The 26,978-nt window shown below is 35.3% G+C and overlaps 1 protein-coding gene across 4 annotated transcripts in view; it reads left to right on the forward strand.

Annotated features, from left to right (window-relative positions):
- Positions 1-26,638, forward strand: part of Ptp10D (Protein tyrosine phosphatase 10D) — a 35,109-nt gene extending 8,471 nt beyond the window's left edge. For 2 of the 4 annotated variants that reach the window (XM_089864629.1, XM_089864630.1), the window contains exons 3-25: positions 6,753-7,002; positions 10,246-10,527; positions 15,740-16,024; positions 16,414-16,689; positions 16,758-16,858; positions 17,173-17,602; positions 17,670-17,813; positions 17,899-18,024; positions 18,087-18,229; positions 18,460-18,601; positions 18,687-18,965; positions 19,385-19,666; positions 19,728-19,855; positions 19,912-20,004; positions 20,084-20,150; positions 20,351-20,761; positions 21,358-21,535; positions 23,040-23,316; positions 23,864-24,121; positions 24,190-24,338; positions 24,434-24,569; positions 24,930-25,035; positions 26,075-26,638. In XM_089864629.1, coding sequence (XP_089720755.1) covers positions 6,753-7,002; positions 10,246-10,527; positions 15,740-16,024; positions 16,414-16,689; positions 16,758-16,858; positions 17,173-17,602; positions 17,670-17,813; positions 17,899-18,024; positions 18,087-18,229; positions 18,460-18,601; positions 18,687-18,965; positions 19,385-19,666; positions 19,728-19,855; positions 19,912-20,004; positions 20,084-20,150; positions 20,351-20,761; positions 21,358-21,535; positions 23,040-23,316; positions 23,864-24,121; positions 24,190-24,338; positions 24,434-24,569; positions 24,930-25,035; positions 26,075-26,106 — 4,575 coding nt within the window. In that variant the 3' untranslated portion in view covers positions 26,107-26,638. Of the gene's footprint in view, positions 1-6,752; positions 7,003-10,245; positions 10,528-15,739; positions 16,025-16,413; positions 16,690-16,757; positions 16,859-17,172; positions 17,603-17,669; positions 17,814-17,898; positions 18,025-18,086; positions 18,230-18,459; positions 18,602-18,686; positions 18,966-19,384; positions 19,667-19,727; positions 19,856-19,911; positions 20,005-20,083; positions 20,151-20,350; positions 20,762-21,357; positions 21,536-23,039; positions 23,317-23,863; positions 24,122-24,189; positions 24,339-24,433; positions 24,570-24,929; positions 25,036-25,147; positions 25,604-26,074 lie in introns of those variants that run through there. The other 2 variants (XM_089864632.1, XM_089864631.1) reach the window with 2 other exon arrangements.
- Positions 26,639-26,978: the final 340 nt, after the last annotated feature.

The following is a 26,978-nucleotide window of genomic DNA, read 5'->3' on the forward strand; positions in this document are numbered from 1 at the left end:
AAGCAGACGATACTTTGGCTCCCGCTTTGAAAATAGCCGATTGTTAAATCGCGCGAATTAAAGAAAAACTCTAGACCAAGGCTTAACGTGTATTTAACTTAAAACGCTAGCACCCGTTGTATTAGCCACAACCAACGTTTCTACTAATTATAAATTCACTTTCGAACACCAAAAAATAAGCATGACACTTTCCTCAAGACATAATTTACGAAAAAATGCTTAAATTATCGAAGTGCGTTGTTAAGGAAGATCGTAATCAATAATTCAAAGTTAATGTCAATTTTACGCTGTTTTATTTGGCAATTAACAAAATCTAAAATAAATATTTCTTTAAATTTTCCTTTACATTTATGAGTAGGAACTTGTTTTTGGAATCGTTCTCGAATTTTCCCCGCATATTTCCTTGATTTAATCGAATCGAGAGCACCACACCCGACTCCCACTTTACTTTTGAAGAAAGTTTACTTTCGAATGACCCTGGTTACGTAGCAGCAGCATACCTGTCTTTATTGGGAGAGAGAAATTTTTTTCAACGCCATACTAGTACCCATTTTCACCGTCGAATTTCTTAGTCTCTAACTCTACCTCTACATAAATCTTGGAGAAAGGTTAGATGGGGTAGAAATACGTGTAACCAGAAGGGGATAAAACTTTAGTTATGTAACATGATTCTTCCCAGGCTCACCCTTTTTGTTTGATCTCCTGTTTATCAAACTTAAAGGAAAGCGCGGCTCCATGATCACCCCTAGCATTCTGGCTAATTTTCTGGACACGAATTTTACCTTGCCAAAGGCAGGAACCAATCAGACCTGATGTACTAGTTCCCATTGGTTCCTGCCTTTGGCTTAAGTAGCCTTTAGCAAGCTTAGCCACTGTGTAGCAGAAAAGCCATCTATAAGGGGCATCAACGGAGCCGCGCTTTCCTTTAAAATGGGCATCACACCGTGGGGTCAATATCTATTACTGTTCGGAACTAAATCTTCAGAAATCAACCCACAAAGCTCGTCTTGACGTGGAACAAAAATCCACAAGCGCATGCGCCTTGGCAAATAATTGAGCGCTAATAGAGTTAAGGATGAGCTACGAACTATTTATCGCGTATGTGGTTCGGTTTTAGTAACCCTGCTCCAAATGTAAAATGATGTTGGGAAGAATCACGTTAACATTACACCGCTTTGTGGCACACTTCTCTCAAAGAGAAGTATTATATACTTCTGATGTGACGTATCCTCTGTAACCCCATCCTTGGAACGGCATTTAAGTCCTCCCAGCATCCTCAGCGTTTTGGTAGGGTCGTACAGACTATCCCTTTTGTGTCTTAATAAAACCAAGCTAATTCACGAGAACTAGCTTCTATTTTTAAATCCCCTGCCAAAATACAAAGGCAGGGGCTTGCGCAAGGTACACTGAGAGACTTTCATTGCCGTGGCTGACCCACTAACTTACTACTCCATCTCACCTCTTTTCTCCAAGCATATTCATACTCCTATCATTTATTTAAGTAATGAGGTTCAATAACGGCCTACTTTAAACTTGCCTGGGTAGTTTAGTTTAGAGAATGAAGGGTTATGAGGTAATTTGCTCGGGTCTGGTGTTGAAATTTCCCTTACTATTGGCAGAGTGGCAGACGTATCTATGTTTGCATTCCATACTTAATTGTTCTTCGTTTTATTTCTAATAGACGCGTTTCAAAAAGGTATCACAGTATCGTCTGCTAGACATGGGGTTAATACGGAACACTGATGGGTATGTGGACAACAAAGACGTTACTAGTCCACCAAAGTCCATTTGTTTGAAGCCGTACCTAGCGTCTTTGTTTGCCACATTCCTTATGTTCTGTCTTAAAGGAGCTGTAAAGCGGGCAGCGGCGGGTGGCTAAAAACTATTTACATACGTCATAGGCACGTGACTGAGGAAAGGCGTGGTTCAAAGAAACTTAATTCATTTTATTTCGAAAATTGCCACTTGGGGGAATTGGCGCTGCAATCTCGTGAAAATCAAGGATTTGATGTCCAGTCCCACTCCAAGTGGACTGTTTGTATTTTGGCATCACGTGGTGCCCATGGCGTATTTCAAATAATTTTTTTACCCACCCGACGATGTTCTTTTAAGTTTTAACACTCCCTTTAAGACAACAATGTGCTCAAACACCAGACTTAATACACGTATTACCCGCGACTTCTGAAAGGGTCTATTATGTAATAAATAACCCACGCTTCGCTTCTCTAGATTTTAAAAGTACTAATAGAAGCATTCCAGGAAACTAAACAAAAACCTTCGCTACACTGACAACTTCCGAGAAAAAGACATGGGCTTTTACTATACTTTTCTTTTTATTGTCTATTAAGTTGGCAAAGGAAAGCGGGTGCTTCCGACGAGCGACAAAAATAATCTGCCTTTAAATTGCGGCTTCACAAATTTTTATTTTGCATAAAATAACTCTGACATTTCTAAGGAACCGGGCCAACAGGAAATCAACAAGAAAAGAATTAAAAACCGACAACGAAAGACACGCCAATATCGAGATGGACTGATACACTAATATTAGATTAAATGAACGCTCTGGTATGCCGCAACGACTTAAACAATGGTGCTATAACATAAGTAATATAGTTTTTAGAAGTATGGCACTTCAAATTGGAGTAATTCTATAGCTAGAATTTGTTTTTTTTTAATCGAAAGAGCGTATAAAATAATTAATATATTAATTGGAACCATGTGTCTATTTACAATATTAAACATGATACAAGAAATTACGTTTTACTAATGAACACTACGCGTTAGGCTTTCCTTCGAAGTAGTGGGAAGTACCCCTATTGGACGCCTAGTGACACCTGACGGATTCGTCCAATAGACCTTTTCGACGTAAAAATGGATATAGGCAACCTTCAGTTTCGGGACGTACAAGGGGGTTGATACATTGGCATCCGTCTCTGCCCACTCTCATGATACAAAAAGACTACAGCGCATGCGCAAAGAAGCGAGATGGAAGGCAAAAGTTTTACCCCCGTGTCTTTCCCTCTTAGTTACAACGAAATGGTCTATAGTGGTGGTCCCCAGTGCTTTGCGGGAAAGCCTAGCGCGTAGTATCCATTACGTAAACTTAATTGCTCATATCGTATTTAATATTTTAGATAAAACATGGTTCTAATTAATATATCTATTATTTTATACGCTTTTTCGATTAAAAAAGGAACAAATTCTGGCACGGTGTATCGCTTTAAAGCAAAGGCTTGCAGGTTTATTTTGGTAGCTGAACAAAGTGCGCCCCTATTGATCAGGGCGGCTCCCTGGTGTGGAGCTAAGCAGTGAAAATGTGACTTTGATACATACGAATAATACAGAAAAATGTAAATGAAATTAAACACACTTGAAATTAAATAGAAAATGAAACGGCATACAAATGAATTTAAATACAAATGCAATTAGAAACAGATGTTGTGGAGGCGCATAACACGGCTTATATGGCGCCTCTAGCAAGTTGGCTAACCTTCTACACACCATTTTTACCTTGCCAAAGGTTGGTTGGAACCAATCGGAACTCGTACTGTTCAATCGACCGTTACGTACTGTTTTTACGATTCGATATCTGGAAAAGCCGGAAACTAAATTATAGTAATTTTATTTAAGTTCGAGATATATTCGATATCTCCTCCCATTAGTAACAGTTATTGACAACTGAACTTCACAGTACTACGAAGGAACGTCATTGACATTATTATTGGAAATATTCGTTACACTCCAGTGAAACGACAATAATAATACCTCCCGCGTATAACACTTGTTTTTGTGTTTGATATTTTTTCACGTAACCCCATTTATTTCGTATTCTGAAGGATTCCGGTATTTTAGTAGAATCGGAAGTAAGTTGAGACTAGAAGTGCTGAACTAACCAAATTCTTCACTTGGCGAAAGTGAATATTCTTGATAACACACTGCTGGCGGTTTTTGAATTTTCTCTCCAAAACGTGAGACGCTCGTGGCGGTAGATGGTCGAACTAGATTCAAGCACCCGCGTCCGTGTTCCGCGCCTTCAGGTTGAGGGGAAGGGGGTAGGAAATGTTTTTGGAACTCGACCAATTTTTTCTCTCTAGTGTGTAGGCGCGATGGAAGCGGCATAAAATCCTCAAATTTTTTCACTAGTACCAGGATCTACTACCAATGCTAGAGCTCTTTACTTCTAGTCTCATCTTACTTCTAATATAATTGGTTTTTTTGTCTTCGTAACTCTATGGGTTCTTACATGGAAGTGATGTAGTAGCTTGCTTCTAAGGATATTTACAAAATAGAACATCAATTTTATAAAATTTCACTTTACGGAAGTTTTATTGTTAAATTTTGTAGCATATTATGAGTAATTTAATTATAAAAGTATTTTAGAAATTTGGATTAACGGATGACAGACAGTTACACGCAATTTTACGAAATAGAACATCAATTTCATTATATTTCAGTTTGCGAAAATTTTATTGCTTATTATGAGTAATTTAATTCTAAAATTATCTTTGAGTTTTGAATTAACGGATGATAGGCAGTTACACGCAAATTTACAAAAAAGAACATCGATTTCATTTTATTTTACTTTTGCGAAAACTTTATGGCTTATTATGAGTAAATTAATTCTAAAATTATCATCGTTGAGTACTGTTTTAACTGATGATTGGCAGTTACATGCAAAAGAGTTGTAATTGTTCTTTTTCTATATTTTCCTATATTTTAAGTCCTTCCTATGTTCTCCTATAATTTCATGATAATTCGTATATTCTTCAATAATTTCCACTAGGTATGGTTTTTATATCTAGCGATACTCAAAATTGAAAACGAAAAAATATAAATATAAAATAATAATTAATAGTTAATTGTCATAACCGCCGTCATTTTTCAAGATGGCGGCGGAATGGAAAAAAATCTACGTAAGAGTACTAAAAGTCCTTGCAAAATTTAAGAATTCTAGGTAAGCGGTTTGGGCTCAACATTGATTATCAGTCAGTCAGAACTTAATAATATGTTATTTATGGTCCAGCTAATATTGTCATATTATCTTACAAATAATTTTCAACATCAAGTAATTTTTATTGATAATTATGGTTTAACGGTCACCAAATAACAATAACTAAATTCTGTAATCATTTTGTACTCGAATAATTCATTTTGACACTAATTCCATGTTTATTACACCCATTGAAGCCGAACCATATATTTAAATAATAATAATAATTATACATATCGAAATTTACTTATTATTTCCTAGCCGTGACATTACTCTAGCTGTCATTAACATACTCACTGTCCATGTCACCTGGGTCACGATTTTAATTTCGAGAGCGTTGACTCGTTCAAAAATTATACACCCAGAAATTATTCCGCATTAACCTATTGTGATAATTGTAGGCGCTAGCAACGTGCCCTACTTATTTCCGGTCCAGATTATGCAACAATAGAGAATTCGGGGTACCGCGAAACCGCGACAGGCAAAATGTCTATGAGCTTTTGGGTGGTTTCGGAAAAAAATTCAATTGTACTGTACTTTCCCTGGCGGCTGGCGTAATGCTAATCGAATCGTTCATCAAATTTAAATTTCAATTGTAGCTCTCCGTTATGTTCAGTCTGTTACCGTTGGGTGTGACTTATATTTTTGACTGTTCGTAATTTTTAACGAACAATGTGATAGATCTTCGACGCTATTGTTAAATATGAAATTGATTTTGGAATTTTTAATACAATATGCCTTGCTATTTATAATATTATGGGGTAATATAGTTGGGTTCGAAAAAAAAACGTGGGTTTTCATTAGGTTTTTTCTGGGTTTTCTTAGATTCTTTCTGGGTTTTATTAGGGTTTTTTCTAGGTTTTTTTCTGGGTTTTATTAGGGTTTTTTCTAGGTTTTTTTCTGGGTTTTATTAGGTTTTTTTCTGGGTTTTATTAGGGTTTTTTCTAGGTTTTTTTCTGGGTTTTATTAGGTTTTTTTCTGGTTTTTTAGGGGTTTTTTCTGGGGTTTTTTTCTGGGGTTTTTTAGGGTTTTTCTGGGGTTTTTCAATGTTTTTTTCTGGGTGTTTTCTAGGTTCTTTTTTAGGTTTTTCTAGGATTTAATTTTCTATCCTGGATTTTAATTAGCATTCAAGAGTCACTGATTAATTAAAAAACCAAAAACGTTTCATAAAAAATAATAAATATTATTGAATAATAATTTTGAATTTGAAACAATAAAAAACTTTAACCATTTTTTAAAACGAAAATATTCTAGCACTTAAATTAAAAATTGAAGATTTTAGTGATGGATTTTATAAAGTGGGTTTTTTATGATATTTAAAAACGCAGTAAAACCAGTGGGGTTTTTTGGAGGATGGTTTTTTTCGAACTCTGTAATATAGTTAGTTCCTATTGTTAAAGAAATCAGAGTTGTGTAATTTATTATTTCCTTGTGACAATAACATAATTAACAAAACTTCAACTCCCCAAACATATCCCATTAATTTTATCTTATATAAATTCTGAAAGTGTACTTGGTAATTAGCCTAAGGCACATTCTTGATTTTAAAAACCGCCTAAGGGAACTGTAGCCAATTAATGACCGTAACATCACGTAAGGCTTTCAGCGCGTTTTCATTGGTGCTCTTCCTATGGTGTCTGTTTGGTTGATTACAACACTAGTTATTTTTATCTTAAATTTACTCTAGCATTTTCATAAATTGCGTTTCGCTACCACACCTACAGCTGTATTTAATTTTAACGAAATACCTTAACTCTTGCAGGTTAGTTCCGGATCCGACATCGAGCTGCATCTTCCAGAGGAATTACTTCGAAGTCCCGATGGCGAATTCCGATTGGACTACACCCCCACTCAAGGACAACCCGCACCCAACTTTACTTTCCGTTCATTCGAAGCGGCTGAAGGCATAATTATATCCGAAGCCCTTGCTGGAACAGAGTACACTTTTCAACTGTACTATTCCAACGATACAAGGCGAAACCTTTTAGCATGGAGAGGTCCTGTTATTACAGGTAAGATTCAAAGGTGGCCAGTATGGTGCTGATTTGAGAGGACCAGTAATAGTGGTTGTTAAGAAAAACATGAGATCACGGTGCGCATTAGCTACAACACCATTGAGCATAGTCAGATATTTGACACATTTTCAGATAAGTCAATTTTTGGTGAATTTAACCAAAAGCTCATGGATTATAACAAATAAGTGTACTTCTTTCCGTGTCTGCCATGTTAAATGAGAAGCAAACGACCCAACTCACAACCCTTACGCGAACCATCCAATCAGAGAAATGCTTTGTTGAGGTCGGACTCGCAGGGTGGGAAATGATTTTTTTAAACTGGACATTACGCAGCCACCCCCCTGGCCTGGAATAAATAAACTGGTCCATGACCATTGACCAGGGCACGTCGTCTGCTAAACTAAAGAAGTGGAGAATTAAAAGTATTTGATTTTATGTCTGGACTTTCGTTACCCTTGAGTTTTCTTAGTGGTCCCGTGGACCACTGAGCACCCCCGTCCAATTTAATTTTTAAACTGGTCATTTGCCCTGTGCCACCGCCTTATTTCCCACGCTGGGTCAGAGGTTTCTAGAAAATAGTACTCTATGGTGTCGATCTAAACATTTATTCTTGGTACTATATCGGCTACTTGATTCTATTAACGCGTGTACCCTGTGCTACGGTCGTGAAGGGGGTCGATGCTATTCTGAGAGGTTAAGGGGGATTCTCATAATACGAGGCACGAGGAAGCTTCAATGAAGGATACTTTTTGTTTTAATCTATGAGCTTTTGATAAAATGAAGAAAATTCGTTTTTGGCACCGAAAACAAATATTAGACAGATGACGTTACATTTCCAGAAACTAAGCAATATCTATCCCTGCTATTTAGTTAAAATATCGCGATAAATGAAATCTTAGTGGGCTATCAAAATAAAAAGCCGACCTTGATTGTAAGTGGGCGAGTTAATAAGCGTAACAATAGAGCTCTATACTAACAATCAGGTATAGACTAACCTTAAATCTTTAACTGGAATTTGCGATGTGTGATTATGGTGTTTAAAGGTTACTATGGCTGGTGATTGACAAATGAGCGAGCTCTTCGATATCCATCTGGAATGCTTCGAAGCTTTTCAAGCTTCGTTGGTAGAGCGCTGCTTCTTGTAAGAATAATCTAATACCAAGTAAAATCCTCCTCTTGTACACCTGTATGTTCTTAAGTATCTCGCTGTTGTACAGAGTTGGGCACTCCTCCTTAGATAGATTTTTTTCCTATCAAACTATCATAGATGGCGAAACTATCAATTCTTCTGGCTATATTTTAGAGTGGAACTCCTTCTTAGATAGATTTTTATCCTCTCAAACCATCATAGATGGCGGAACTATCAACTCTTCTGACTATATTTTAGACTGACATTGCTGGTTAGATAGATATTTTTCCTCTCAAACTATCATAGATAGCGAAACTATCAACTCTTCTGACTATATTTTAGACTGACACTGCTGGTTAGATAGATATTTTTCCTCTCAAACTATCATATTTGGCGAAACTATCAATTCTTCTAGCTATATTTTAGACGGGCATTATTTGTTAGATAGATTTTTTTCCGCTCAACAAATCATAGATGGTGAAACTATCAAATCTTCCTTCAATATGTTAGATTGGCTCTCATTGTTAGATAGATTTTTTGCCTATCAAATCAAATTGAAATCTTTAGGAACGACTAAATTAATCGATCATTTAATCTCCGGACTTTAAATTTGATTGTTTTCGATCAAACTGATTTGGTCTCTACCTAATTTTACTCTGTTTAATCGATTCCTGATATTTCCTGATTTTGTAGAATTTCGAATATTTTCATATATTCATATAATTTCCAAAATCTCATTTCTCAAGTTTGACTTTTAACTGTCTATAGTTAGCTACTATCCAAACTTTTTCAAATTATTCGCCCTCGATTTAATCTAAACCATCTACTATAAACGGTTAACTAATAATAATTAAAGGCAAAAATTGCAATTAATAACTGTGGGTAATAAAAATCAGAAACTCTACACTTTAATTTATCTACTTCTACGTTTGGATGATTTCGTGGAATCGTTCTTCCTCCTCGAGTAGTCGTTCACATCAGTGACAGCACGGAGCTTCTATATACAAGAAGCTCCGTCTTCACAGTTTGAACTGTTGAACCATCGTTTATTTTATTTTTATTTATTTGTTTGAGAGGGTTATAACGACCACCAAATACAGAATCTTCTTATAGAATAAACCTACACTTGCTAACGTTCAAATATATTAAAAACTTCGATATCATTCAAAAAACGACTTATCTTTCCAGAAATTTTCATAACTATCAAAATTGCCTATCAAAGATTAGCTCATAATTCTTTTAAAATGAAATCAGAAAACAGATGTCGCCAAATAAAATCACTCAAAAAATCAATATATTTCTCAAGGAATAATGCCTATCATTTTTTATGATTTCTAAAAGATGGGGTTAGTAGCCAGATCACGTTGAGAATCGATATTTTTCTCTAGACGATTTCAACGACTCAATGAATCATATCAACTTCGAGTGCACTTTTTAAGCTATCAAACTCAATCGATCATTATAATTCAAATTTTTCTCGAAAATAACTATCAAAATTGATACTTTGATTGGGGCAGATTTAGTTTTCTATCGTATCAAGTGGTAAAACTATCAAATGATATGATAGTGCCCATCTATGCTGTTGTATGGCCTATCATACTTCAGGTCTATGACCATGGCTTAAATTCTAAAGAGGTCCAGTAAAATAGTAATTTTTGAGAACATGCGCAGTGAGCTTAGAGGGATACTTTAATTTCATTACTTTGTGACCTTGATATACCAGAATAAAGGCAGATTCTTCTAAAGATACGTATTTCCATGTGCCTAGCTTTAAACAGTGCTGAAATTCAATTTCGAATGACTTTGATGTACTGGAAACTTATCTCCCTTTGCTTGTGACGCACTTTTTGTATCAACAAAGACCCAGTTTTCCAATCTGTTACCCGGTTTATAAGGAATACATACAACTAATTGGAAACGTTACGCCTCCATATTCCCCATACTAATTTCTATGGCGGTTTTGTGATTCTGAACTGGGCGTTGATTATCAGACAGTCAGTCAGGACTTTTACTTATGTAGATATATATTAGGTTATAAGTGCCAAAATTAGTAATTGTTTTACTAAGGTAAAATTACCGATGATAAATATTTGTCTTCCATTTCTTTTCAGAGCCAGATCCGCCTTCAAACTTGTCGATTACAATACATTCGGGAAAGAAAGCTGACATCTATTGGGCGCCACCGTTAACAGGTGGTGTGTCCGGCTTTCGTTTGTCCATCGTCCCTCTCTCGCCGCAAGATGACTCCTCCGTTCGTAATATGCACCTTAAACTGGATTCGACACCCTTCACTGTTAACGACTTGCTTCCTGGCGCCACCTACGAAGTCAACCTTTATTCCGTTTATAAAGATGTCGAGTCTTCCGTATTCATATCTTCCAATTTTACAACGAGTAAGTCAAAATTATTTTGAACTAGTATAATTCTTGGAGGAGACAGGTGAGGTGGAGTAGTAATCTCTATACCTACAAAGTAGCCTCTGTACCCCCATCTATGGAACGGAAAAGAAGTCCTTCCAGCATCCTCGGTGGTGTTTTGGTAGGGTCGTACGATATGAAAACGTTGACAATGCCCTCTGTGTGTTAAAATAGAAGCTAACTCATGAAGACTAGCTTCAGTTTTCAAATTGCGCTACGCTGTAGCACTTATCATTCTTCTAGCATAGGTAGGGGCATGCGCGAGGTACTCTGGGAGACTTTCATTGCTGCACATGACCCACTAACATTGCTACTCCCATCTCATCTCTCTCCTCGAAGTTTCACATTAATAAAACTGGCGCTAACATATGAAGAAAAATAATCTTTAAGCCTAATTTTTGTTATTTTGAAATTCCGTCTGTGCTAAAAATTATGTCACTTGCCTTTTAAGTAGTCAAAGGAATTTGATGTTTTCAAAGAAATATAACACTCAAAATTCTTGGTTCAGTAATAATTAAGTCCAACAATTAATAAATTAATGAAGCAAATACAATCGAAACGTTTTTATCAATCCAAAATGACATTAAGATATAATAACGGTATTTGTATCGTGCATATCCTGAACGAATTCACTGAACCATTTGATAATTTTGTCACTTAACGAAAGATTAGTCTGATTCCGTAACTTCATAAGATATGTTTCCTAAGTCTGACACTAGTTACTGAGAACTAGCTAGTCGCGGTGTTGTAACGTAAATGAAACATGATAGATTATTTTCAATCGACGCCAGGTGAGATGCTATCGAACCGACTTAATATGGAGGTGCAAAACCTTGCAGTCCATTTTTTCGTCGTTTTCGAACTTGTCAAAGTTCAAAAATGCAACTCCAATTACCTTTTTATCCCAAAGGACACCCCAAACTAGTTACGTTTTTTTTACATACTAAAAGTCAGAGCTAACATCCCCAAGTCAACCTTATCATAAAACCCATTTGGTGAGAGCTTCTTCACAACTCTCCGATAAGTCACATTCTTAGAACTTCCCAGATGCTGCTCTAATGGCATAAAAGCCCTGGAGGTCAGAGGTCATGAGAGCATCCACCCTAGTCAGGATAACAAAATAGAAGATTGGAGATTGTGGAGGAACGCAGCTTTTAGCAGCTATACGACAAATTCAGTAGCAGGCCGTTACAAACTAGCTCTCAAAACATAAAATAGACCATTTCGGCGTAACTAAGAGGGAAAGACACTGGGGTAAAACTTTGCCTTCCGTCTTGCTTTTCGGCACCTGCGCTGTACGCGTTTTGTATCATGAGAGTGCTCGGAGACGGCTATGTATGTCCCAATACTGAGGTTTTCCTACATCGAAAAGGTATATTAAGGTGTCACACTTACAGAATATCTCTTATAAACTTATGGTGGTACATAGTTAATCGACAATAACACCTATTCTGAGGTGATTTTTTTTCGCAACATAACTGTACCGAAATCCACTAAAATATTTTCCTGGTTTTCGTAAACTCTACTATTTTTTATGTTGAGTATTTCCTGGTTATTCGCTTGTACATTTGTAACGAGAGTCGCTATTAACGTTCGACCGTATTTTGGAGTTTATTGCCATGTACTTTCCCCGGTGTTACTTCCGCGCAGATGAACCGAATACACCGGTGACACGAATATTATTCATATAGTTCATTAACATTTCTACATTCCATAGTGGTACCCTATGAATATTGAATAATTATTTTTATATTTATGGCTATATTATAAACATCTATAAAATATTCTCAACTTCTCAAGGGAGAATGAAATGACTAGATAAGATTACCATTTTTACCTCTTCGAGTGAAGATGACGTCACGGAGAGGTATTACACTGGACGTGTCTGTGTGTCTGTCACCTCGATCGCAGTAGGAAAATCGGAGCAAACGCGTTCGTAGAAAACAATGTTAGCTTCTACTCCATTATCATCGTTAGGGTTAAGATTTGCGCGGCGATCGGCTAGGGTTACGAGAAACGTCTAGCCTTCCAATGGCAGGGCTTCCACCAAAGGTTAACGCAATTGCGGGATTTCTTATCAAATCGTTAACTGTGAATCAATCGCCTTATATACCCTAAATTTCCAAAAAAAAAATAAAATTTGAAGAGGCATACGCGAGAATTCAAAGGTAAACAATAGCTATATTTGAAATGATTTTCGGAATAACGTTTCTTAAAACGACTTCACTGATATTAAGGTAAATTACTGACGATAAAAATAATTAATATCAATTAAACTTTATTTAATTATTTAAGAAAAATGTCTCGGCTCGGAGAGGTTTATTTTTGGTTTCCCAACTTGTTTAAATTGAGTTAGAGGGGTGAAATAACATTGAAAATAAAATCATTAACAAAACTTAACATTAACAAAAGTTTACGTCCTAAGCCTAAATGTTTCCATAAAAAATGTATTAGAGAACTTTAACCAATTAATGACCGTGACTCACGTGACTCACGTGACGCTTTAGCTATTGCTAATTGGTTGGATTTCTTTGTGGCATTTTCTGTAAAAAATATATATGCTTTGTTCTTAAAAAATGCACATTGGGTTTAGCAGTTAGCACATTAACTTTTGAAACTTAAAGGAAATTTACAACATAGTTTCAAATTGACAGGTTAATTTTGAATATAAATTTTCATATTTTTTTCTATAAATAACTGTTTATTTAATGAAAGTTCTAAGACAATTTATTTATCAAAATTTAAACTCTCATTTAAACAAAAATAAACCTATTTGCTAAAATTTTATTTTCCGAACACTTAAATTTGCATATTTTATATTTATCTCGTTTAGCATAACGGATAAATTTTCCTCATGATGGTGTGTCTATATTGAAATTCTTCATTTACTTAACACGAAAAATAAGGTCAGGTCGATCCACACATAATTTTCGGAATCTCAATATTACGAGTGAAAAAAAATCTATCGCATCTTTAGAAAAGATAATGATTCTTTATTTTTTAACGCAAGAATGATTTGATGAAAATATTTTGGAACATTTCGGTTTCTTTATATAGATATATTAAAGATAAAAATATAAAATATAAAATATGAAAATCTGTAAAATAAATTCGCCCCAGATTTTAAAAAATAATGCTTTCGCACGTACCTACCCGTAATCACCGTCCATTATTATTTAAAGTGAGCGTAGAAAATTAGTTTAAATTTCAAAATACCGACTAGACACTTTTTCCGAATTTCAATTTGAGATTTTTTTAGTTTGGTGAACAATGCTCTCGAAAAAAACCGAAATAGGAAAACTGTGAGTAATCAAAAACTTGCTCCGATTTCCTTAACGGATTGAAATCGGTTAATCGATTAAAGAACTATTTTGAAAATCGGAATACATTAAAAGAACTATATATTCAAGAATCATGTTGAATACAGATTTATTTATTAAGTCAATGCATTAACAAGTTTCGTAACCGATTAAAGCATCCGATAAATTAACAGCGTTTTGTAATCTATTAGTGCTTATCGAGTAATTGTTAATCGGTTAATTTCATTGTGGAAGAATCGAAGTGTACGAGAACCTATTGGATACCTGTTTATTTAAGTGGATTCATTAATTAGTTTCGTAATCGATTAAAGCCTCCGATCAATTAAAAGCGTTTTGTAATCTATTAGTGCTTATCGATCAATTTTTAATCGGTTAATTTCATTGTGGAAGAATCACAGTGTACGGGAACCTATTGGATACCGGTTTATTAATTTTAGTGGATGCATTAACTAGTTTCGTAACCGATTATTTATTCTTAATCGATTGACAGTCTTTCATAATCGATTAATACATTTCGATCAGCTGTTAATCATATTTTTACTGCGGAAGAATCATAATGAACGAGAAACCCCTTCAATATGAGTTTAGTAACTCGGTAACCGATTAATGATTCTTAACTAACATTCGTAATATGCATCTCGATCAGTTGTTGTAACTACAGCAGAAACCAAATTGTACAAATGAGAAGTCCATTGAAGTATTTTTTTTAAACACTAACTGAATGTATCGACTAATATTTTAATCTATTAATTTATCTTGATCTTGGTTACGCACTGAGTAACGTTAAATTTTGAAAGCAAAGCGGACATGCTGAAAGTCAGAAATCGCAATTTAAATACTTTTAGTCAAGGTGTAAAAACATTGAAAACAAATTTAACACCGAGTGCTCTGAAAATCGTTCTTAGTTCAATAACGAGGAATGTGATGAGCTTACTGAATTGAAACGATCGAACTTGGTTTTTTAATAAAAAGTTAACATTCAATAAATTTGGTATTAAATAACTGAACCGTGAATATAAATTAGAAACCTCTTAAGACTAATCGGAACGATAATTATAAAGGACAAAATATGTTAGGTAATTAAAGTTAATGTTAACATTTATATTTCTAATTGAAATTCTGTTATTGCTGTAATATATTTTGTGAAAGTAAGTGTTTTCGATGAAGTTACTTTGAACAAAAGAAAACTTTCATTTACCGTCGTCCCAAACAGACAATAAATTTAATGATCATTGCTGAATTTTGTAGAAAACGCCCGGTGGAACTTTTACTTTTAACAAATAGAATAACTAAGCTATTTGTACTTACTTTTGAAATAAAATAATAGTCGTACGTCAAAGCGGACAATGCTTAAAAGTGCTTCCCTGGGTTTGAGCACAAGTAACGTTTTAACAAAAAGTGTGACTTTCTTTTTGGTTTTAATGTTAAATTTCTAAGGGAAGGTTTGTTCCCACGTTAATAGTTTGCTGGGTATGTTCCGTGAAACTCTAAAACCATATCACTCTTTGGAATTTGTTTATTATCTCTACCTCACTTGGTTTTGGCATAAAACAAGTTGAGTCAGAGGCACATTTGATTGAGTGTCATACTTATTGTTGTTACTTCTGCTGTGAGATATAAAGCTAGTCACGCGTGAATTCATTAAGATTATAGTTATGTTGTTTTTCAACTGTAGTTTTTAATGAAAATATTAATTCTTCATAAGCTGTAGAAATTAATTATTAAATAATTTTTTAACAAGGAAATTTCCGGTCAAGTTTTCAGCACATTTTTATTGATTTTGCTTAAATATTAATTCTTAATTGATCTGTACCAAAAAAAATTCGAAATGCAATTAAAATTTGTTGATTTGAATTTACTCATTTCAGAACCGAACACTCCCGGAAGATTTATCGTTTGGTTTCGTAACGAGACAACGTTGCTTGTATTATGGCAACCGCCTTATCCTTCTGGAATATTTGACCAGTACAAAGTTAGCATAACGCCTCAAGATGCGGTCAAGTCCATCCTATTCGTTGATAAAGATGGGGAACCTCCGGGACCAGCTCAAGCCGCCTTCTACGGATTACTTCCAGGCCGCGCTTACAACATATCCGTCCAAACTGTTAGCCAGAAACAAATTAGCACACCGACAGAAGCTCAATATCGAACTGGTAAGGAACATATTTGGACTGTATATTAACATAATCGCTCGGTTTTTTACGAAAAAGCATGTGAAACAAGCAATATTTCAAATTGAAGTCATCTACAATATTAAAGAAACTATGAACAATCAGATTTTCATACAAAACGCACAACTTAATCCTATCGACGAAGTTGACAACACAGGGCTACGAAATTCTATTGAACCGCTAGTACCACCTGAGAGATTCGTCCAATAAGGTTTCATAGCTCTCTTCGCGGACTGGCCCATCACTCAAAGTCCTATAAGAAAACTTAATTGCCCATGACTTCTTTAATATTGTAGATAGATTCACGGTTCCAATATTACTTAAAAAGTTCTTTCGTTTAACTTTTGTAATAATATTACCTTCTTCATCAGTGCCTTTACCGCCAACAAATGTTACTTTCGATAAGAACACGGTCACCGCAGACTCTTTCGATGTTCGATGGGATCCTCCTAAAATTCCATCAGAGTTCGATAGATATCAGGCTACAATCAACGTCGGCCATAATGTCCGTCAAACTATTGCTCATGATGAGGAGAGAGTAGCCAATTTCGAAATCGATTTGAAACCCGGAAGGACTTACGAAGTTATTGTAAAGACAGTCAGTGGAAATGTTGCCAGCTGGCCTGTTACAACTAATGTCACAACTCGTACGAAAATCTTTATAATTTTGTTTGACCTAAAACAAAGGTTGAAAGGTTCATTTTACCTCCTACAGGTCCTTTACCAATATTAAATTTAACATCAACTTCAACGGTTGCCGGTGAAATATTCCTGCAGTGGGCAGTTGACAATGAAAGTTCGCAAGACTCTTTTAGTGTAAGTATTGTTTGGGTTTGTGTTGAAGGCGTTAAAAATTTAAGGTCGTGATGACTTTCTCAAAGTCATTCCAATGAACCACGAAAGTATAAAGCTCAACATAAAATTACTTAAATGCCAACCTTTATTGCAAAATTTCGTTCTTTTTAATTCCTTCCAATTTCAACAGAAAAAACACCTCAATCCTTTATCGTGTGGCTTGAAAGTAGTAGATCTTGTTTAGAAAGTTTGCCATCACGACCTTGAAACTATATGTTTAATTGAATTTTCTCCCCCAAATTGTCAGTAAAACAAATATATACTAATCAATCAAGGTCAAATACAATGGTCTTGAAGCTTTCAATTCTGATGCTAATACTGAAATAGTAACAGAACCAAATTTCCGCTTATCAAGTCTTCTGTTGGGTCGTAACTATTCCATCAGTGTTTCTGCTATAAGTCAAGGAATTCCAAGTCAACCCGTAACGATATACCAAGCAACACGTCCAGCATCTCCAGTTATTGAACTCGTTGAACCTAATGATAAAGGTTGGAACATTTCCTGGAAATCTGACGTCACAAGCCGACAAGATTCTTTCGCTGTCGTATACACCAGAAATGACACAAAGGAGAAGAATGAAGTGACGACGAAGAACAACTGGCTTGTTCTTGAGGACTTATATCCCGGGGCGGGATATGAAATAAAGGTTTACGCTATCAGTTATGATTTGTGGAGCGATCCTCATTCGTATTTTCAAACTGTCGGTATGTGTGCCATGTTTTCTGAAAAACAGTGAAACCAATTTTATTTTAACATGGGGTTTGTTTACAGCTCCAAAACCACCGGAAAATGTTCAAATTGTTAAAGCGAGCAATTCGACGATGATTTTGACTTGGACTGCCCCAACGGATTCTCTAGTGGATCATTATTTTGTTAGACATAGACCTTCTGGGTCTGTTATATGGAAGGAAGGGGGTAAGTTTAATCAAAATTTCCGAATTAATCGACTATTTGATGAAAATTTGCGAATTAATGAAATACGATTTCAACACACTCATAGGCGTTGTGAATGCTACATCTTATGAAATTAAGGATTTAATGGCGGGAGAACGTTACATCGTTCAAGTTGTATCTGTCAGTGGAAAGGCTGAAAGCGCTCAAATTAAAGAAGTGGAACAAATTATATGTAAGTGTTTGGGGCTTGTGATATAATAAACAATTTTTATTAAAGTTTTTTATACTGGTTAGATCCGAATGCAATAAAACATGTTCGGCATATTTTGGATGCTCAGAATATCACATTTGAATGGCTAGTACCACCTGGTCGAATTGATTACTATATCATTGTGTATAATCCCGTAAGAGATCCTGATGAACAGCAGTCCAAACAGGTTAGTTTTTAAGAAATATCACATTCCCAATCTCTGTTTCAAGTTAGAATTTGGCATTATCTGTTCATTATGCACAAATTAGTCAATAATCGATTAATCGGTTAATTATTAATAAAATTGTCAGTATGTTCTAGTGCAGCCTTTATTTTCTCAATACAAAAACTGTTATCTGAACTCTAACTTAAAATGTGTTACTATGCAGAGTCTTTATCCCTATTTGTTTTTAATAGATACCAGACAATGGAACTCAAGCTGGAAATCCAATTAACGTGATAATTGAAGACCTTAAACCGGGTGAACTTTACTCTTTCCGATTTTACGCTGTTAGTCACGATCTCAGAAGCGAAGGAGTAGGAATTCAAACAAGAACAAGTAAGTTTTACTTTAAAGCAAATGCAGCCAGTAAATGGCCCAGCATTAAAAGAAGAAAGTACATTCATAACATATTTTATTACAGTGCCTGTGATAGATTCTGTGGTGAATATCGTAACCGACGAACGAGAAACCAAAACTCTCGGAATCAAATATACTCCGACACCAACGAGATCCGTGGTTTTCGATAGATATCGCATCCAGTTGAGCGACAATCAAATCCCGGCTCAAGAGAAGTTGTACAATGATACAAATCGTTTAGTTTTATTCGATAATTTGGTTCCTGGAAGATTGTACAATATTAGCATCTGGACTGTTAGCGGGGGAGTCTACAGTGTGCCCATTCACCGACAAGCAAGACTGTGTAAGTGCAATTTTAAGTACTTTCATTGTAAGGGATAAGAAATACGGAGTAACGTGAAGGGATTTACACTTGTTAATCGATTTTGTAGTTAAAGGTGTTTTTATGGATTAATCGCACATGTAGTCGGAGAGGTTTCACACATTAATCGATTAGACAGTTGTATAGATTTGTACGCGTTAGTCAATTACATAATTTTAGGGATTAGTATTTATAGTATTGAGTAGACGTGGGGATTGTTTCAAATTAATCGATTTATGTTGCGTGAGGGACTTTTTTTATGAATTAATCGATTTATGTACAAACTAATATTGCTTGAGGAATTTGTTCATGTTATTTTGTTATGTCATATACTTTCTCATCTAGATCGTTAGTGTAAGTGATGAAAGTCTCACAAATTAATCGATTAATTTAAATTACAGTTCCGGAACCTATAAAAGAAATAACTTCGATGGTAATCAGCGATACCGAGATAACTTTATCTTGGGACATTCCATTTGGCGATAAAGATGGATACGAAGTTCAATATCAAGACCATCATGGCGGTTTAGTTCAGAACGTCACATTCGTTGAAAGAATAGCCTACAAAGGTCTTAGACCACATCACAACTATACTTTTGTCGTCACTGTATTAAGTGGATATGACACCGACACAATTAGACGCAGTTTACCGCTTTCACAAACATTCCAAACCCTAGAATCAGGTAAGATCTCTAAAAAGTTAAGAAAATGCTGAGTGTTTTAAAAATGACTTCCTTCAAACAGTTCCGGGCAAAGTTAATTATTTCACCACTGTTGATTTGAAACCAAATGAGATTACGTTGAAATGGTCACTACCTCACAATGAACAAAATGGAGTTTTGACCGAGTATAAAATAACTTACTATAAAAAGGTAAGTTTCTCCGGATTTGCATAGTTTCAATGTAATAATTTTGTTGCATTTTCAAGGGATTTCAAGCCCAAAGCTCTCAGCTTTTTGAACCACATGAAAAAGAAGGCACTATTAAAAATCTAACGCCTGGAAAAACTTACATTTTCGAAGTAAGTGAATAATAAGAAAGTCAGGAACTTCAATTTTGTTTTCCTAAATACGGCTATTTTTTATTTCCTAAATTTTCAGATACAAGCACATACTAAAGTCGGACCTGGAGGCAAAGCACAATTGGAAGAAACTACGCCAATTTGGGGTAAGTATCTACTTACCTAGTTTGCAGTTTTAAATAGTTTCAAGTAGTACTTAAGCTAAATGTCGGCCCGAATTTTGCCTTGCCACGAGAGCGTAACTAAAAGTAGTCTTTGTTAAGCTTAGCGGGCCTTTGGGAGCATCTAGTAGAATTTCTAGCCAATCACATCGTTTTCTTACGATGTACCATGTTTTATCTTTCAGCTCCACCACCACCTTCTGATAACCTATTCCCAACTGAATCCGCCAGAACAGCACGTACTATTAAAGTCCGCTTTGATAAGAACTACTTCTCCAACAAATACGGTCCTATTATCGCCTATGCTATCGTTGTAACTGAAGATGACACTAAAGATTCCAGTGCACGCGTTCTCCCATCATGGAGAGACGTTCAAGACTTTTCCTCGTGGCCACCCTATCAGGCTACGGAACCGTACTATCCCTTCAACAGGACGTTGGTTGAGTACTTTACCGTGGGCAGTGGGGATTGCAAAGGTATTAAAGGATACTGCAATGGACCTTTGAAAGCCGGATCTGTTTATAAAATTAAAGTCAGGGCATTTACTGCCAGTGACAAATTTAGCGATACAGTCTACTCGTATCCGATTCAAACTGGTAAGGATTTTTTTAACTTAGTAGGTAGATTATGGTAATGGCATAACTTTATAAGATATGTTCCATAAGTTTGTCACTACCCATACTTCGTAATGTTAGAGGCTTAATGAGAGCTAGTTCAAGAACGACGTGAGAATTGACTACACTCGGTTTTGCAGTCCATCCTCCTCTTTAGTCTGTACTAAGCCTTCGACAGTGCCTCACTAGGCGTCGCTTTACGAGAATTTATGACGTTTCACCTACGTCACTTCATGACAAGCTCTCATTAACGAGTGACACACTTATGGAACATATCTTATAAACTTATGGTAATGGTTAACGTGTAGGTGATTTCGGTTAAATACTCCGTTCCATTCATTTGAAAGATTGCCATTCCCACTTTACCGCGAAAAAGAAATTTGAAAACTTTCATACAGCCGGCCTGCTAGATATCTAGTGCCGATACTTGTGCAAACGGTCTATGCGGTTTCGTGCATTGAATGCATTACAACTCTTTTTTATACAAGCATAGCAATTTTAATATCAAAACTACGAAGTCACCAACATGATAATTTTAGTTTCAAATACTATAACACTCCTGGTTTCTCTATCCATAGAAGTGGACAACACTGCTTTAATAGCCGGTATTGTCATCCCGATATCACTTCTTGTTATTGTGGTGATTATCCTGATTGTTCTACGAAAACGCCGTGTTGGACCTTTTACCAAAAAGCAAAGCAATTCTCACAACAAGGATGACGCCTTGTCGATTCCTGAAAGTGAAATGATTACCACGTGAGTCCCATATGTGTTTACATCTCTGTCTTTGCATAAGTTGAGTTCCATAAGTTTAATGTGCGTTAGCGTTAGTAACATAACACTAAGTATGACACTCGATGAAATACGTTAATGAACATGATACTGAAGAAGAAAGTTTGCATTACAACAATGGAAGTGTCATACTTTTTTTGTGATTTTGTATAACCTAAATTACGCATCGAGATTCGCATAGGCTTAACGCACTACTACACGACCTAATTCTCACGAGCTCGCATACTTATGGAACAAAGATCATTGTTGTTGATTATTGCACATATTCATTATTCAAAGAATTTTACTGAAAAATTAATTTGTGTCAATTGCACGTAGCTCGAAGCCATTGGAAGTTTGGTTACAGTGTTGATTGTGTGTTGAGAGTAGTGCATGGTTAAGTTGAGTATATCTAATTTAAAAGTGGCAATAATATATACTTAATTTAATTTTTGAAAGCTATTGAGATGATTTTCCCTTTCCTTTAGGGGTGTTGCTATTTTCAAAACCAAATCAATGCATTACTTGACGCTTTTAAGCAAAAATGTGCTTGTTAGATACACTACTATGGGAATGGGGTAGAGGCAGTAGATTGGATGGTAATAGGGTTGCTCTTCTTTTGCACTATCTCGGCAACAGGATCTTTCGTGTGGTTTTTGACTTAATTGGAATACGATTTGATTAAACTAAATGAGGGAATTTTTCCAAGGTTCCTATTTGAAGTCGCTTCGGTTAATCGTTAAATTGTACATAGTTTCTAAAAACTCAATTTCGAACCATAATTTCTATTAATCGATTCTGAACAAGCGAAAATTTCATTAATCCTTAAATTTTCGAATAGTCCCTTTTTTAAAAATCTCAAATTCGCTCTTTCAGTTTGATTAATCGATTCAGTTCATACGAAACTTCGATTGAACTTAAAGTTTTCGAGTAGTCCCCACTTTCCAAAATGTCAAATTGCACCCATGAGTTCGATTAATCGATCTGGAATTGAATTTATCGTTAAATTTTCTTATACCTAATGCCTATAATCTCTTATTCTATATTATCAGTTCGATTAATCGATTAGAGTACAAGCGAATAATATTAGAGTTTTCGATTAGAAAAATCACGCATAACTGCAAATAAAATTAGCCAGACAAGTGTTTCTATCCTTCAAAATTACAACAGTACTAGTAAAGTAATAAATTATCAAAAACTAACCTAATAATAAACAAACTAATTGCATTTTCATAATAGCATTTATTGATCAGCCTTTGTGTTGTTCAAGCAAATAACTTATCTAACTTACTTTTAACCCATTTTAAAATATATACGCTTTGAGTATCTTGAAAGTATATTTCCAAACCTCTCAAAGTGCTTTTTAACACATTTCTGGTTATGATTAAAGCACACACCATATTACTAAAGGAAATCTTAATAAGCATAAAATTTAACATTACTAAGCACTACTGTCACTATGGTCCATGAACTGCTATACCGTGTTTAGTGTGTTTTATTACCCCGTTTCTAGTCGCCCGATTAAGCTGAAGGATTTTGCGGAACACTACCGCATCATGTCGGCTGATTCGGATTTCCGTTTCTCGGAGGAATTTGAATTGTTGAAGCACGTTGGCAGGGACAAACCTTGTACCGCTGCTGATCTTCCTCCAAACAGACCAAAGAATAGATTCACCAACATTTTACCTTACGATCATTCAAGAATAAAACTTTCGCCTACTGACGATGAAGAAGGATCTGATTATATTAATGCTAATTACATTCCCGTAAGTTATAATTTCAATTAGAAAATATAGCGACAGGTTATAGCAGTTGCAGGATATTACGGGTAACATTGGTAATATTTCTCTCATCGTCTCCATGGTGTAAGGTACTTAGAGAAGTTGGCGGGTCATTCACTAAGCTCGCGACATCAGGGTTTTGTTGATTCTTCTAAAGCGACACCTACTGTGGTGCAGCTCTCATTGGCTTAAGATCGGCTAAATGAGTGTGACTGCGAAACAGAGTGTAGTCAATTCTAGTGTCGTTATCAAAGTAGCTTTCAGTAATGCAAAGTATTGGTAGCGTTACACTTATTGAATATATCTTTTAAACTAATGGTGTCATCGCGTTACAATGAAAGTTCCCTTTTATCACCTCTTAAGTTCCTCGTGGTATCTAAAAGGAACCTGAGATCACTGTATAACGGTTCAATCCCACTTTGGTCTTAAATGGGTCCATGGTATATTCACAGATTTTCTATGATAGCTAGGAACCAATTTACCGAAGTATCTACAAAATTTAATTTTGTGCTACATTGAACACTTATTGCAGGGTTTTAACTCACCTCGCGAGTTCATAGTAACTCAAGGACCTCTGCATAGCACGAGGGATGACTTCTGGAGAATGTGTTGGGAACAGAATTGCCGTGCAATCATTATGCTCACGAGATGCGTTGAAAAAGGTCGTGAAAAATGTGATCACTATTGGCCTTTTGATACTCAACCAGTGTATTACGGTGATATTCAAGTAACAATATTAAATGAATCTCAATATCCCGATTGGACAATATCTGAATTCAAAGTCTGCAGAGTAAGTAATGCGTAATACAGTACCATGTGACCTTAATAAGTAATTATTAATTTGATATGATTTTCCAGGGTGATCAGTCAAGGATAGTCAGACACTTCCATTTTACTACTTGGCCGGATTTTGGTGTTCCTGACCCACCTCAAACACTCGTTAAATTTGTTCGAGCTTATAGGGAGAGAATTAGACCTGATCATTTACCAGTAATAGTTCATTGCAGGTATGTTCGCAATTACGAGAAAACTTAGGAGACAAATTGACCGCTGTTATGAAACAAAGAATAAGAGTAAACTTACTAACAAATTTCTTCTTCAGTGCGGGAGTTGGAAGATCGGGAACATTCATTGCTTTAGATAGAATCCTACAAAACCTGCAGAATTACGATTATGTGGACATTTTTGGAATTGTCTATGAAATGAGGAGAGAAAGGGTCTGGATGGTCCAAAATGAAGTAAGATATTTTTATTTCTATTTAAATTAATCGATTATGTTTCGATTAAATACTCGAAAATGTGGCTAATAAGTTTGTTAAATCGAAAATATTTTGAGAACGGGAAAACACAGCCCATGGTCGATGATGTCATAACAGTGTTGCCCTTATATCCATAACAAAATCATTTGAATTTAAATTAATCAATAGTCTAGTTTAAAAATCTGTTATGTTTCGATTAAATATTCGAAAACATGACGAATAAGTTAAGTCTTCCATCAAAAATTTAACTAATTATGAAACTGAAAGCTAGCATTCCTTTAACTTTATCACCTTTTGAAAATAGTGTTAATGATTGTGTTTTTTCTTTTCACTTTATAGCAACAATACATTTCAATTCATCAATGTTTACTGTGTGTTCTCGAAGGAAAAGAGGATGTGATTGATATGTCCAGAACGGAAGTTCATGACAATCAAGGATTTGAAGGTAAGAAGTGTTCAATTCGCGCCTTTTAGAAAATTCAGATTATTATATCATCTTTGGTGTTTTTTGAATTCATCATTACCTTTTTAAGTTCTAACTTGCTTAAAATTTTCAGAAAAGAAATCATGAAATTTCTTAGTAACAAACTGATCTAAGCTATCAATTCTTCGAATTGGGTTTCATTTTAATATGGAACCATATGAGAAATGCTTTCAATTCTCTTCATACAAATACTGGTTGCCATATTGGGTAAAAATAACAATTCTTTCGGTGTGGTTTCTGTTATACCATGCATGCCTTACCATATACGCTTGCAAGAATCAACAGAATGCAATTTTCTGTTCAAATTTTGAAGTTGCTTAGGCGACAGCAGAAAGATTAGTGATAGACACCATTATAATAGTGCATGTGCATTTAGGGTATACCTTTACGCTGTTCTTTTGAAGTTTCTTAACTAATCTTGGCGTGGGGCACATCGTTATTTTGCGATTTACGCAAATGATGGTTGCTTTCGAAGTTGGGTATAAGTGCAGTTTAACAATGAAATTTGTTTATCGGGCAAATGTTTGGTTGGTGAAAATATTATCAAAACCTTTTGAATTAAGTTCTTTAGCCTATGTCTTCATTTAGTCTTAAAGATTGAAGGTTTGTTGAATCTTAGGTTCGGGTTAGGTTCAGGCTAGTTTGGGTTAGGTTTATACAGTACTGTTTGAAAGAATATTTTTCATTAAAAATGTCCGACATAGGCTTTAAGTGGCTTCTATTTTGTGGGTGCTAAGCACGAATATCAACTATCAGTTCAGTTTTCGTTCTAAACCACGCTTATGTTTAACTTTATCATAAATAACACTTCCAATATGTGTGTCAACATGCACCCGTAATGCGGTACTCGAACTTCACTAACCCGCGAAATCGTAAAAGCCTGCGGTTTTTACATTACTACTACAGGATTTTTCTTTGTTCCAAAGTTGCACTTTATGTTAACAGAACTTGTGTCGGAAATTTCTTGACACAACTTTGATGAATATTATTACCCTTACAGATGACGAAGGAATTGCCGAGTCTGGCATGTAATGCGGCATCGGGTAAACTGTTAAAACTCAATCCGGGCATTGAACAAATTTACGAAGGAAAAAGTGAAATTAATTACAAAATCAGCCTACCTTAAACATTGTTAACAAGAACGTACAAAACAATACAAAACCAAACCAGAACACATTATTTTTAAGTAATACGAATTTGAACATTACGACAGTTGTTACTTCCTCAGAAACAATCAAATCATTACAACGACATGAATTTTTATAACATTTTTACTCACATTGAGTCCGTAATTGGTCGAAATAAGTGATACAAACTGGACGTTTTATAGGCGTGGACACTGTACCTTATACAGTATGCAAATTATTGAATTGGACGCAATATTTGACTTAAAATACTCTTTAATCATAGATTAATAATTGGTTTTACAATGATTTTATTTTCTTTTATTATCAAAATACTTGTAATCGAAGCCGTCCCATTTTTTCTCCCTTTTTATATTATTTGTCGATGTATGAAATACAATCCGTGCCAATTAATAAACATTTAACTTTTATAGAAATAATGTTGCTTATTTTTGCCTACATCAATTGATAAACTAACTTTATGCTGAGAAACCCCAAAAGCCATATCGAATCAGTTTAATAAGTATCATTGAAACAAGCTGAAATGCGCGTTATTCAGTAATGAAGGTTTTTCTATATTTCCGTTCGCCATTTTTCAAGATGGCTGCAGAGTAGAAATCGTGCCCACCACTTAAAAGAATAGTCCCTGCGAAATTTCAGCTACGTAGGTAAAGTAATTTGTCGTATACATCAGTTGTGTGGTTCCAAAAAAGGGTGCTAAAACCGAAATGCAGTGGGTTCTATGGGCCGAAAATGTTCTACGACATTTTGCCACAAGGT

This window comes from Phalangium opilio, unplaced genomic scaffold, assembly GCF_054372755.1.
Source record: "Phalangium opilio isolate 3A_F unplaced genomic scaffold, DU_Popi_V2 ptg000013l_1, whole genome shotgun sequence".
Classification (NCBI taxonomy): Eukaryota; Metazoa; Arthropoda; class Arachnida; order Opiliones; family Phalangiidae; genus Phalangium; species Phalangium opilio.